The sequence below is a fragment of the Psammomys obesus genome, unplaced genomic scaffold, assembly GCF_907164565.1.
Source record: "Psammomys obesus unplaced genomic scaffold, mPsaObe1.curated_primary_1811, whole genome shotgun sequence".
In the NCBI taxonomy this organism is placed as follows: domain Eukaryota; kingdom Metazoa; phylum Chordata; class Mammalia; order Rodentia; family Muridae; genus Psammomys; species Psammomys obesus.
Window position 1 is genome coordinate 4078143 of NW_026596109.1, and position 12786 is coordinate 4090928.

The window sequence follows — 12786 nt, forward strand, 5'->3', positions numbered from 1 at the left end:
GAGGGTGGAGAGGCCAGGTGAACATCTCTTACCTAAGACACTAGTATCCCCCCCCCCCCGTTCTTTTGTGGTTAGTCGCTTTATAAACTTATTCCAGGAGTTGTGTGATTCCCAGGTATGCTGTGGCTTCTCCCTCCCCGACTCTCTCCGTTCTTTTTAAGACCTCTCTCTTCCTTGGGAAGGGGCAGGCTGTAAACCTTCAAGGCCTGACCACTTGTTTAGTTCAGATTTAAAGGCGCCCAGGGGCTCCTATTACACAGAGAAGTGGGCCCAAGCCGGCCCTCTCCTTGTCTCCTTTGTTGTGATGTGGTCATTAAGGGTAGAGTGGGGTGAACGGCGGGGCAAGCGCCCGTTGAGCACTTTGGTTGATAACCTTGGCTTTCAGGTGGCTCTCCTGGAAACCTAACACAGGCTGCTGCCCATACCAAACCCATCATGACCTTTTGAGCAACGCTTTGCTGTGCTTAAAGAGAAAAGCTGTTACTCTCAGCTCTTCGCAGGACACAGATGCCTCTGGCTCTCAGGCATGCCAATGCTTTGCCTTCTGTTTTTTTCCATTGTGCTCTACCCAGCTCGCCTCGCACAAGATCTGGGTATGTGACCCTGGAACCCAGACAGCCTCGCCCATAAATCTTCCAGGTCCACCTGCAGATCATCTGTCAGCAGCTCCTCTGCTTTTCCCTTGGCTAGGCTATTCTCACACGTCCGTCAGACAGAGGCCTCTGGAAATAGAGAATGACCCTGCTCCATCTCGATGTCCTAATCCATCTTTCTCTGTATTGTTGCCGCCTGCAGCCAGGCTCTGCTCAATTGGGTAATTTCATGAGCCCCAAAGTCATCATGAACTGTTGTTACTATCAGTGGGTCGATTTTCTGCCGCTTCCAGAGGAGACAACAGGCTGCGTACTTTAGACAGTTGCAGAGGCTGGGGTCCAGGAGTGTGTCGCCAGCATTTGGAGTCCGTGGTTTCACTGTGTGGAAGAATGAGAAATCATGTGCAAGTAAGCAAAGAGAGGAAGCACTGAATTCAACGTTTTTATCAGGAACCTGCTCTCCCGGTAGCACTGTGTGCGTGCTCAGGGGCATCTAACTCTTAACACTGTTGCGGTGTATGACCAATAATCTTGGTTGTCAGGTTGACGCACTTGGGAAGAAGGAACCTCAGCTGAGGAATCTTCTCCATTAGATTGACCTGTGAGCCCCCTTCTTGATTGCTAATTCACTTAGGAAGTCCCAGCCCTCTGTGGGCAATGCCATTCCCTAGGCAGGTGGAGCCTGGGCTATCTAAGACAGACAGCTGAATGTGAGCCTGGGGACAAGTCAGTAAGAAGCTTTCTTACCTTGAGTTGCTTTGGGTGATAGTTTTTATCAACACAAGAGGAAAAGCAGAGTAGGACAAATGGCAAGTAGATTTTTTTACGTTAAGGATCTTAGAAGGACCATTGAAACAGCGTGATGACCAGCTGGATGCCTTTCAAGATGGGCATGCACTTTGGGGTGTCAGAGACTGGGTGTTTATACCTCCTATTCATATCCTGAAGACCCGACCCCCACTGATAGCACATGAAGAGGTAGGTTCTTTGGGGAGTGAGTAGGTTTAGATAACATCACAAGTAGGGAGACATGTCTCCCTGCCAGAAGAGACAGAGCCACTCCTCTTCCATGTGAGTTCATAGGAGTGCAGCCATTGGCAAGCTGGAAAGAGGCCCCACCAGCATCCTGATCTTGGACTTCTCAGCCCACAGAAATAATGTTTCATGATTAACTAGCCGGTGTAGAGCGTCTTTGCCATAGCAGCCAAAGCTAAGATAACAAGGCCTTTTCTACACTGTGCTCCCTGGAAGACAGTCAGATGGGAAAATAGGCAAGCCCTGAGCTTTTTGATCAGCTTGATATGTAGGCAGTTTTGTGAAGGTAAACGCATATAAATTAGCACTGTTAGGTCATTTCTGAGTGCTCAAACAAAATGCACAGGGCAGCCATGCAAGCGTGTAGATTTGATAGAATTATTTTGTCTGTTAGCCGGGTGATAGTGGGCAGGTCCGTCCCCTGCAGCAATAGCATATATTGTCTGTGAGGCCAGCATGCTATTGTGAGTGCTAGAAAGCACCAGGTGAAGCCATGCTGTGCGCACTACAGCAAATACGAAGCAATCAGTTAGCGCTAATTATTGTTACATTATCGTTTTCCTGGGGGAAACGGGATTGTCAGTTGATGGAAGGTCAACAGTGTGAATTGGGGTATGAATGGAGCAGCTAGTGAGTCCTGGGAAATTTTGGAAGGAGGGAGCCTAATAAAGGTTCAAGGAGGACAGAGTTGGGCTAGGGCAAGTATAAACAGACCTTAGGTGATTTGGCCTATGTAAGTTTTTCTTTCTTTCTTTCTTTCTTTCTTTCTTTCTTTCTTTCTTTCTTTCTTTCTTTCTTTCTTTCTTTCCTTTCTTTCCTTTCTTTCTTTCTTAGGGAAAAAACAGGAAAGTAATCCTAGCACTCAGGGAGGCAGAGGCAAGTGATCACTGTGAGTTCAAGGTTAGCCTAGTCTACAAAGTGAGTCCAGAATGGCCAAGGATGCACAGGGAAACCCTATCTTGGAAAAGAAGGGGGAGAGAGAGAGAGAAAGAAAGAAAAAGAAAGAAAGAAGGAAAAAAGAAAGAGAGAGAGAAAGAGAAAGAAAGAGAAAGAAAGAAAGAAAGAAAGAAAGAAAAAAGAAAAAGAAAGGGAACAGGGAGGATTAGATCTGTTTTCTGTACCTCCTCAGTTCAAGCAAGCCCTGAGTCTTGATTTCCTTAACTATAAAAATGACATAGACAATACCTATGTTTGCTTAGTTACAAAAGGGACAACTCACATAAAATGCATCAAACATGGAAGTGTGAAGTCCTGAGTAAAATTATGATTAGATAAAAAGCACAGGATCTATGACTAATTTTCTCACCTCCATATACAGTGTTTCAGACCCCCCAACAGCTGACAGAGGCAAAAGTCCAGGGTCAACATGTTCATCTCAGCTGAGGTGTCCTCTCACCTTCCACCTTCAGGTTCTTCAGGTCTTTGGTTCCAGTACCTGACACAATTCATTACATCACCCAAACAATAACAATTACAATAACAAATAGCAGCAGCAATAGTAAAACCCTCGCTGCTACCATGTATCTAGGTTTTTTTATATGTTTGACACAGTTGACTATTTTATAGACCTTATCCAACTTAGCTCTTGACACCAGAAAGCAAGTATTACTATCCCCCGTTTAGAGGTAATTAAAGTTCAAAGTGCTGGTGCATGCCTTTAATCCCAGTGGAGAGGCAGGAAGATTGCAGCAATTTTGAGACCAGGCTGGGCTACATAGTAAGACCCGATTTCACACAAGTGAAATAAAGGGCTGGGGAGATGGCTCAGTGGTAAAGTGCTTGCCTTGCCGTTTCTCAGCTCCATGCCCAGATTTAATACAAAAATGCTGGCTGTGGTGACAGAAGGACCTAGGGTTTGTTGGCCAACCCATCTAGCCTAATTAAGAAGCTCCAGGCCAGTGAGAGACCCTGTCCCCAGGAAGGTGGACAGTGTACCTAAGAATGTCCCCTGTTTATCCCTCTGACCTTCGCACATAAGCAACAATTATAATTAAGGTGAGGCTTAGAAAAAATTCCTTATGTGTCTTTTAGCTAGCAAATGATAGCTGTATTTAATTCATATTTCTTTCTTTGTGCCATTTTACTGATAATATAAGAAAAGCATGCTTCCCTCCAACCATCACTTAAGCTGGGTTCCTCATGTAGAATTATCCTTGAGAGGATGTGGTACATGACGAAGAAATTAAGTCTTCCAGTATATCTTCTCCTATATCTTACTGTTGCTGGAAAACTTAGACCTCCACAGTCTTCTTTAATCAACACCAAATGCTGTTTCCAGCCCAGAGAGGGGATAACAGTGAAATAATCCGCCATGTGTAGCCTTACCTTTGTGTGTGTGTGTGTGTGTGTGTGTGTGTGTGTGTGTGTGTGTGTGTAATTTAAACACAAGGGAAGCCTTTTAAGGGGCATGTTGTTTTGGTCGTATTCATGAGGAAACTAATCAAGGATCTTACCCAAATACCCTGCTGGTAAGTAACAGAATTCTGTGTCCGTTTGGACTCTTCCAAACCTCATAAAGAAAAGGAGTGTGAAGACTTAGATTTAGGATTATTTGGATCCTGCGCACAGCGCGCCTGCCACATGCAGCCGTGAAGAACCTTGGGACGTGGTGGTGTGATGTGCCTGCCTGGTTTTATAAACTTCAAATTATTTCTGTGTCACATGTTCATATAGCTAAATCCTGAAACTTGGTAGGAAAGAAAAATAGAAGGTTTACTCTTGAGTGATAAGGCTGGCATTGAAGAAGAGACGCGTCAGCTATTAAAATCTTACCATGGCACAAAGGTTTTTGAATGTCAAATGTTAAATTCGTCTGCATTCAATATGAATTTTGCTGTGAATCTTCAGTCCCCTAGGGTAGGCTTTCTGCCTGTGCCTGTCAGCTTCATTGTTAGATATTTTAAATAAAGCTCCCCCGAACATAAAAACTCCTTCCAGCCCTTCCTTTTAGGAAGCAGTCATAAATAAAGTGCGCACTGGGCCTTTGCAGTTGGGTTTCTTTTACCTTTTTTCTAACTGCGCACCCATCCCCCTCTTCATCCTCAGAAGTGTAAAGGTAAGGTAAAAAAGTGCCTTTTAAAGGGGCCCTGGGGAAGTACGCAAATGACAGAAGTGTCTATGCAAAAACGAAGGGAGGGGAAATTCAGCAAGAAGGAAATCCATTGATGTCGTGATGAAACGTTGTCACTGGAGATGATGACAAATTAGTCGGTTCCCATGGGGACCACACAGTACCCTACTGATCATTTGACCCATGGCTGGGATGTTGGCTAGCCTAAGGATTGACCCAAAAGATGACAAGATGGTTTTGGTCCCGTGGTCTCATCAGCATTCAAGAGCCCCTTAGGGGATGAAGGGGAGCGGATAAAGAAGGATAAAAGATGAAAGCTGAGCTGTGGAAAGAAAAATGTTTTTAATTATGCTGAGGAGGGTTGCCAGTCCACCTGTAGCTTTTTGTTGAGAATGTCCTTTGTTTTCGCCTGTCTGCAGAGATCATGGCAGCGTGCAACCCCAGTTTCTGTGTGGCCTGCTGGAAGGTTCCACGGCAGAGCTCTCCCCAACCCCCCTTCAGTTTAGCAGATACATTCAGGCTTTAATCTCTCTGTGGGCTGTCTTTACTCTAAGAGATTCTGTTAAGCTTGCCAGGCAACCTGAGTTTGGTTAGCATGCTAGGAAAGATTGCTTTTAGAAAAATAGATTCTTAGCTGTGGCTCTCATAGTGAGCCACCAGTCCATTCCCTGAAGATACAGAGAGCCTGTGTCCGGCTGCAGGGTCCCTGGGCTATGGTCCTTACAGAGGGCTTTGCCCTCTGCCTCCATCTCTCTAGCTAGAAAGTGATAACTGCTATTTCCTCTTATGTAATGGAGCATTATAATGGGGTTTACTAAGGTTTTTAAAAAAAAAAAAAAAAAAAAACCAAGCAAAATATTGAATTCTGAAACTCATTCACTTAGGGAAAGGAGCAGGTTATAACAGTGTTTAGGTTATAAATGCTTAAAGATGCTTAAGAGTTATCAGAACAACTATAATTTAGTCTGATACTACTTAGACCACAGTCAACATGGCCGGGTAATATTAGCAAGGAATTGTGGGGTTTTGTTTTTCGGGGACTATATCATGTCATATTTAACCCTATCCCTTTTACTGTGGGTACTTTCATAGGAATTATGAAGAATTCTGAAAAAGAGGTGTATTTTTAAAAGTCCCAGTTTTTATTGTGAAGTAAGAGGCTGTCTCATGTATGCCACCCTGCCTAGAATCTCACCCTGCTTGTTGAAGTGGATTTAAAAACAGCTGAGGATGCTGGCCACCATAGCTCAGTTGTTAGAACACTTGCCCAGCACATAGGAAGCCCTGGGTCCATTCCCCGGTACCGTATAAACCAGATGCGGTGGTGCGTGCATTCTGGAAGTGGAAGTAAAAGGATCAGAAGTTCAAAGTCATCCTCAGCTAGGTAGAGTTTTCCAGACCAGCCTGCATTGCATAAGACTCTCGCCTAGAAAAATTAAGGTATATGTAGGGCAGGACGATTGAATTGTAAATTTCCAAGAGAACTAGCGCTGTATGGAAGTTGGAAGCTTGGGAGGAAGATTACTGAAAAAAAGTGATTTGTTCTTCAATATCTGCCTCCAGAAAATAAAGGCTGGTACCCCACAGAGTTTTAGTTCTGTTTTGTTTTGTTTTGTTTTTCAGTCATTGGTCCCTAACTTAGACTTACTGGGAAATTATAGTCATGGAATTACCCATTACCCAACTAAAGGAGATTTTAAAGGGTTAAATTGATTGATACATGTGAAATACTTAGTGTAGAAACTTCAGAACTGTTGGCTTTTTTTTTTTTTTTTTTTTGGTGCAGCAAGATTGGTTTCACATGACAGACTGGGAAAGCTGATGGAGACAGGAAAAGCATGTGATTGAGATCTTTTAGCTGTCATGGACTGCTGGACTCTGTAAATAGGTATTGTGTCCGCTGCTGAGGAAGGCAGCTTGGGGAATGAGGTGTATATAGCCTGCTAATTTAGTGCGTGCCAGGCTCTAAACTTAGAGGGAGTTGAGAGGTGGCAGCTTAAGGCAGCTCCTAACCAGGAAGCCAAGGGCAGGCATTCCCCAAAGCTCTTATCAGCCAGTAATGCCCACAGCCCCGACCCCAACAATGAGTTCAGCAGCCAGCCCTGGCTGAGGACTTTTCTAACATTCTGCTCGACTTACTTTTAACCTATGACGTCTGTCCCGTGGTCACCTTCTTCAGGTTACGTTTGTCAATTCTGGGTTTTCTTTGCCTGAGCGGGTGAACACAAGCCCTGCAGACAAGACAGTTCTGAATTAAAACAAGTAGGTGGATCTTTCTTTCTGTTGTTCTCTGGCTTTGTGCTAACCACGTAACCTCATTGACGTGAAACAAGACCGCCTACCCTATAGGGTTCTGCGTCCCGAATATAGCAGATTCCTACATGTGGCAGCTGCTAGAACTTTCTGTTGAATGCCTGACATCTCTGCCGTAGGTTTGCAGTCTGAGTACAAGTTAAAACATCGGTAGTTCAGAGGCAGTGTCTGTGTTTGTGCGGCTTTGTGTGGTTTGCCTTCAACACGCTTACCTGAGGATGGGATTTAGCCTACCTATTCTTAGATGTTTGATTTAGCCGTTACTAGGGGGAATTACCTAAAACTCAGTGGCACAGACGCCTATGTCCTTGTGCTCATGGACGATACAGGTAAGGCGCCTGGACCAGGCCCTGCAAGGTTGGCTTTTTTCTGTTCTGTGGTGTCTGCATAGACAGCAGGGCAGACACTGGGGGTTATAATTTCTAGAAGCCTCTCCTCCTCCCCCTCCCTCTTCTGTAAGATTTATTTATATGTGTGAGTATTCTGCCTGTATGTAGGTAGGTACACCACATGTGTGCCTAATGCCCTTAGAGGGTAATCTGATCCCTTGGAACTGGAGTTAGGGATGGTTCTGAGCTGCTCTGTGGATGTTGAGGATTAAACTGGGCACGAATAGCAAGTGCTCTTAACTGCTGAACCATCTCTCCAGCCCTTTTAGAGGTTGCAGGCAACCAGCACTAGCAGGGACCTGAAACCTGCAGACAGAGGTGTGGGATTGGTGAAAGTGAAGACGTTGACCACCTGATGATTTCAAGCAAAGGCCCTCCCCCCACCCCACAATGGCTGTTTTTATTTATACAGTCATGTGAGCAGTGTTAAAATTGTTTTTTTAATTCTAAGAAATCATAACATCAGCATTACAAAAGCCTCATCATTCCAAAAGCTCCCAATCATTGCCCTTCCTCCTTCCCTCCTCCTGCTGTGTCAATCACCCCTAACCAGATTTTGCACTACAAAGCACAAACTTCAGCAAGCCAAAAATAAACGTCTAGCCAGGCGTGTCTTGAGGACATGAGCACATACCCAGCTGGCAGCAGATGTACACAGTTATGCAAGGTAAGAGACAGACTAGGCTGGAGAGGTGGTTCGGAGATTAAGAACACTGGCTGCTCTTCCAGAGGTACTGAGTTCAATTCCCAGCAACCACATGGCGGCTCACAACCATCTGTAATGGGATCTGGTGCCCTCTTCTGGTGCGTAGGTGTACTTGCAGGTAGAACACTACATAATAAATAAATCTTTAAAAAAAGAGAGACAGATTAACTATTTGTGGGTATAAGTCTAGTCTTCAAATATCACCCCTTTGTCGTGATACTTTTTAAATTACAGAAATGTGCTCATTGCCCCAAGCAACCATTCCTGATGCACCCATCAATTCATGATGCCATCTTTCCAAGAACCATTTTAAGTCAGTCTCTCTCCCTCTCTCCCTCTTTGGGTTTTTTGAGACAGGGTTTCTCTGTTGTAGCCTTGGCTGTCCTGGACTCATTTTGTAGACCGGGTTGGCCTCGAACTCACAGAGATCAGAGTGCTAGGATTACAGCCGTGCACCACCACGCTGGGCTTAAGCCTCCATTGATCGGACACAGCTTTCTCAGAACAGTTGTGCAGGTAGGACCCACTGCTCTCCACAATGCTACAGGCCTACTCTGTGACTACAAGTGTTTCCCCAGGGACATTACGTGTCCCAAAATGCCCAGGATTAATGGTCACATCTGGAGGATTGATAGAAGCAGAGAGAGGAGAGTTTTGAGAAAAGCCTAGGGTCACCCATGGGACTGTCAACCTGCGTGACGTGACGCCTGCCTGGCCTGTGACTGACAGTGTGGAAACTACATACACTGAGTATAAACAACATTGCGAAAGCGAGGAGAACTTGTAGCACACACACAATCTAGGTAATAAGCGTACAGACCACCAAAATTCACCCGCAGGTTCCTGCCACATAGGAAGGAGTTTCCAGGGCAGTGAGGAGTCCCATCAGTGAAGCATATGCTGTTCTCTGTAGATACTACATGGCCACCGCCAAGAGGCTTCTTGACTTGTGTCCAGAAAGGATGAGTTCAAGACATGCTTAAGCCTTCAATTAGGCTGACAACTAAGCACATGGCCTGGCCTTCCCTGTGTCTTCAGTTTCCTTTCTTTTCCTTTCCTTTCTTTTCCTTTCCTTTCTTTTCCTTTCCTTTCCTTTCCTTTCCTTTCCTTTCCTTTCCTTTCCTTTCCTTTCCTTTCCTTTCCTTTCCTTTCCTTTCCTTTCCTTTCCTTTCCTTTCCTTTCCTTTCCCTTTTCCTTTCCTTTTTTTCCTTTCCTCTTTTCTTTCCTTTCCTTTCCTTTCCCTTTTCCTTTCCTTTTTTTCCTTTCCTCTTTTCTTTCCTTTCCTTTCTTCCTGTCTTCCTTCCTTCCTTTCTTTCGTTTTTTAAAATAGAGTTTATCTGTGTAGCCTTGGCTGTACTTGGACTCACTTTTTAGACCAGGCTGGCCTTGAACTCACAGTGATCTGCCTGCCTCTGCTTCCCTGAGTGCTGGGATTACAGTCACCACCGTGCCCGGCTTTGTTTTTGGTTTCTTACAGAATGGTAGGTAGGAGCTTCCATGAAGGGTGAGCAGATAGGGTGAGCCTTATGACTGTTTGTAACCCAGGCTTGAAAGTTACATAGTATCACCTTCTATATATTCTGCAGACAGAAGCCACCATATGGCCAGGAGCGGAGTAGGGAGGCGTGTTCGATCCCACTCCTTAATGGACGCATTAAGGCATCTCAGCAGATTTTTATACAACACTGGGGTCACGCTTGCTTCTGCGAGTGGGGTTGTTAGGGTTCCTGACCTATAACCAAGTGTCTGCATCCCTTCTATCACGGGGTGAAAATGGTCCCCACCACACATTCCTCCGCCACGATATTCTCACCAAGTGACCACAGACCAAAAACAAAACAAAACAAAACAAAAGCCCTCTGAACCTCTGAACTAGTTTCCTCTATGAAGTTGTTTCTGCCAGATTTTAGGTCTTATGGTGGAACTAGCATGAACCCCTTTAATGTAATCTCCATTTATGGATATTGACATTTGAATTTAATGTAATTAGAAAAATGCTGTTTCAGGGCAAACACTTGAAATTGCGGGCCTCTTTCTTAGCTCAAGGCTTACAGAGAAACAGGCAGGGGCCCATAATGAAAAAGCTGGCATTTCACAGATGCGACTCTTGAAAGCTGGCACAGGCGAATGTGTGAAGTCTTTGAGGGTACGTGGAGGGGCGTATTCGGAGGGTATGTGTGTGTCATGAGAGGCAGGCAGCTCCCGCGCCCATTTTTAAATGACATGGCGAAGATTGTTCGGAAGTTCTGTTCTCTCTCGGATGCGCTTTATCTTTTATCTCTCCCAGGATATTCATTCTCACGTAACGAAAAGTATCCTTGACATTTCCAGGTAGAAATTAATGGTATTTATCTCATCAAAAGTCAGTAGCTACAAAGAAAAGATAAAACCTGCTTTTTGATGGAGTTATACACTTAAGAAATATTCTGGGTTAGAAATAACAACTCAGCAGTGGAGCCTATGCAGGGACCTGAGTTTGATCCTGACTGCCTGGTGATTTATTGATAGACAGGTAGATAGATAGGTGGTAGGGAAGTAAGTAGGTAGATTATATTTTTAAAGAAGTTGTTGCTTACTAAACAACAACAAAAAAATAAGGTTGGTAATTTCCAGGAGTGTGTTTTGGAGATATCTTATCCTAAACCTTGTAAGGATGTTTCGGTACATTCTTGGCTCTTGCTGTCTCCTGGACAGCTGTTTCTGTCAAGTTCTGACAACCAAATCAGTCTCTGAACATTGTTACATGGGACAACACAGCCAGTGGCCTAACTTGAGGTGTGAAATCTGAGTGAATGGTCCATACTGCCTCAGTGACCTCCACAGAGAAAAAAAAAACCCTTACCTCTGAAGAGTGAGAAGTCTCAGGGAGGAGGACTGTGGGCAGATCTGGTAATCTTCTAGCCATACAGCTTCCTTTCTTGCAATATCAGATTACTTTCTTATTCTTTTCTGTGTCCAGAAAAATTTCCAAGCTTTATTGGTATGATTTAGGAAAACTAACAAACTTCAGTTCTTTGTGTATATCACGGGGGGGGGGGGGGGGGGGGGGGGGGATGGGGGACGACACGACTGTCTTGAGAACAACAAATGGAGATATTCCCATTGCCTCCGTGCTCCTGCCTGTAGGCTCCTAGGTTGTAGGAGCCGCATGACCCCCGGGGCGTGATTGCTTCTCTGCTAGTGTGCTGTTAATGAATAGCTCCGCAAAAACCAATCAACCCTAATTCTATCAGCCATCTCATTTGGGTAACATTTGTTGGAGGGGAAGACAAACAACGCTGTTTTCCTCGGAGATCTATAATCAAGCTGTGGTATTTGAGAGGAACAACGGAGGGAAAAGCGGCGTGCGCACGGATTTGCTTTTCTTATTCCCACGTGAGGAGTAAATCATGATAAAGTGGTGTGCTCACAGCAGTTAAGAAAGACATTTGTGCAGCTTGACATTGGTGGTCTGATGGGTCACATCCGAGGATATTTCTAATCATGCATTTTGTTTCCTAGAGAGTTGCGAGTCGCGAGGGAGACAGTGTCCCCAAGGGTTGTGCAGCAGAAAGCACCGAGTGTCGCTTCCCTCCCTTCATGCACCCCCAACCCCGTGGAGTCTGTGACTCCAGAACCGGAGCATGTCTCTCGCTCTCTTTCCTGTCATCATCAATCGCCCTCGCAGCCACAGTGCATTCTGTAACACGGGCCGTAATAACATCCGAAGCCCTCATTTCCGTTATCCAGCGGGACACTGTGGCTGTGCATCATTCTGTTGGATCTGGACAATTAAGGGGCCGGAAATACAGCTTCCTCTCTCATAGGCGGAATATAATACTTTATCACTGTCGAAATTTCCCACCATGATGCCCGGGTATTTCACGACTTTTGTCCCCCCCCCTCCCCCCCCCAGAAAGATGATTAACGTACGCGTCTCAGGTGAACTGATCAGGAAAGGTGAAGTGAACAGGTGATTTACTGTGCTCACTGTCATCCACAGCTAGCCAAAAAGATCCGGGAGAAGTTCAACCGTTACCTGGACGTGGTCAATCGGAACAAGCAAGTTGTAGAAGCATCCTACACGGCCCACCTGACCTCCCCGCTGACGGCCATCCAGGACTGCTGCACTATTCCGCCTTCCATGATGGAGTAAGACTTGAGCATGCTCTGCTGCTGCTGTTGCTAGACCAAGCGTTGGGCCACTTATTCCTCCCCATTCAGAATGCCCGTGTTTGATCACTGCAAAGGACATAGTAGCTTTCCATTTATTCGAGGCATTGATATATTAATATCCCTACATTTCGACTTGTTGCTTCTGCCCATGAATCTCTCCTGTACTTGTGTGCCTAAGGAACTTCCATTAATGTCCACTATCTCCCCCTCACATCCCCCCCAGCGCCCACCACCAAGAAGTCCTTATTCCCTCCGGTCTCCGTCCATAGCTACCTCACATCCTTCCATTCCCTCCGTGCACCACACCCTGTTGGGGGGCTTCCCATGCCTCCTCCCCCCCCCGCTGCTCAGACAAGGAGTTACACCTCTTCCCCTCGCACCTTTACCACTTGGCAGTTGGTTTTATTAACTGTGCGTTAACGTCTGGGCTGATTTGTAGCTAGGGGTGAGTCAAGGACTTTCAGCTCTCAAGAACTGTCGAAGACATCGTGGGGGTTCCATGGCAAATACTGCAGTTAGCTAAGC

At 45.4% G+C, this 12786-nt stretch overlaps 1 protein-coding gene across 1 annotated transcript in view; it reads left to right on the forward strand.

Annotated features, from left to right (window-relative positions):
- Nucleotides 1–12786, forward strand: part of Cachd1 (cache domain containing 1) — a 220652-nt gene that overhangs the window by 109796 nt on the left and 98070 nt on the right. The window contains exon 3 of the mRNA XM_055629005.1: nucleotides 12089–12237. Within this exon, the coding sequence (XP_055484980.1) occupies nucleotides 12089–12237 (149 nt within the window). The remainder of the gene's footprint in view (nucleotides 1–12088; nucleotides 12238–12786) is intronic.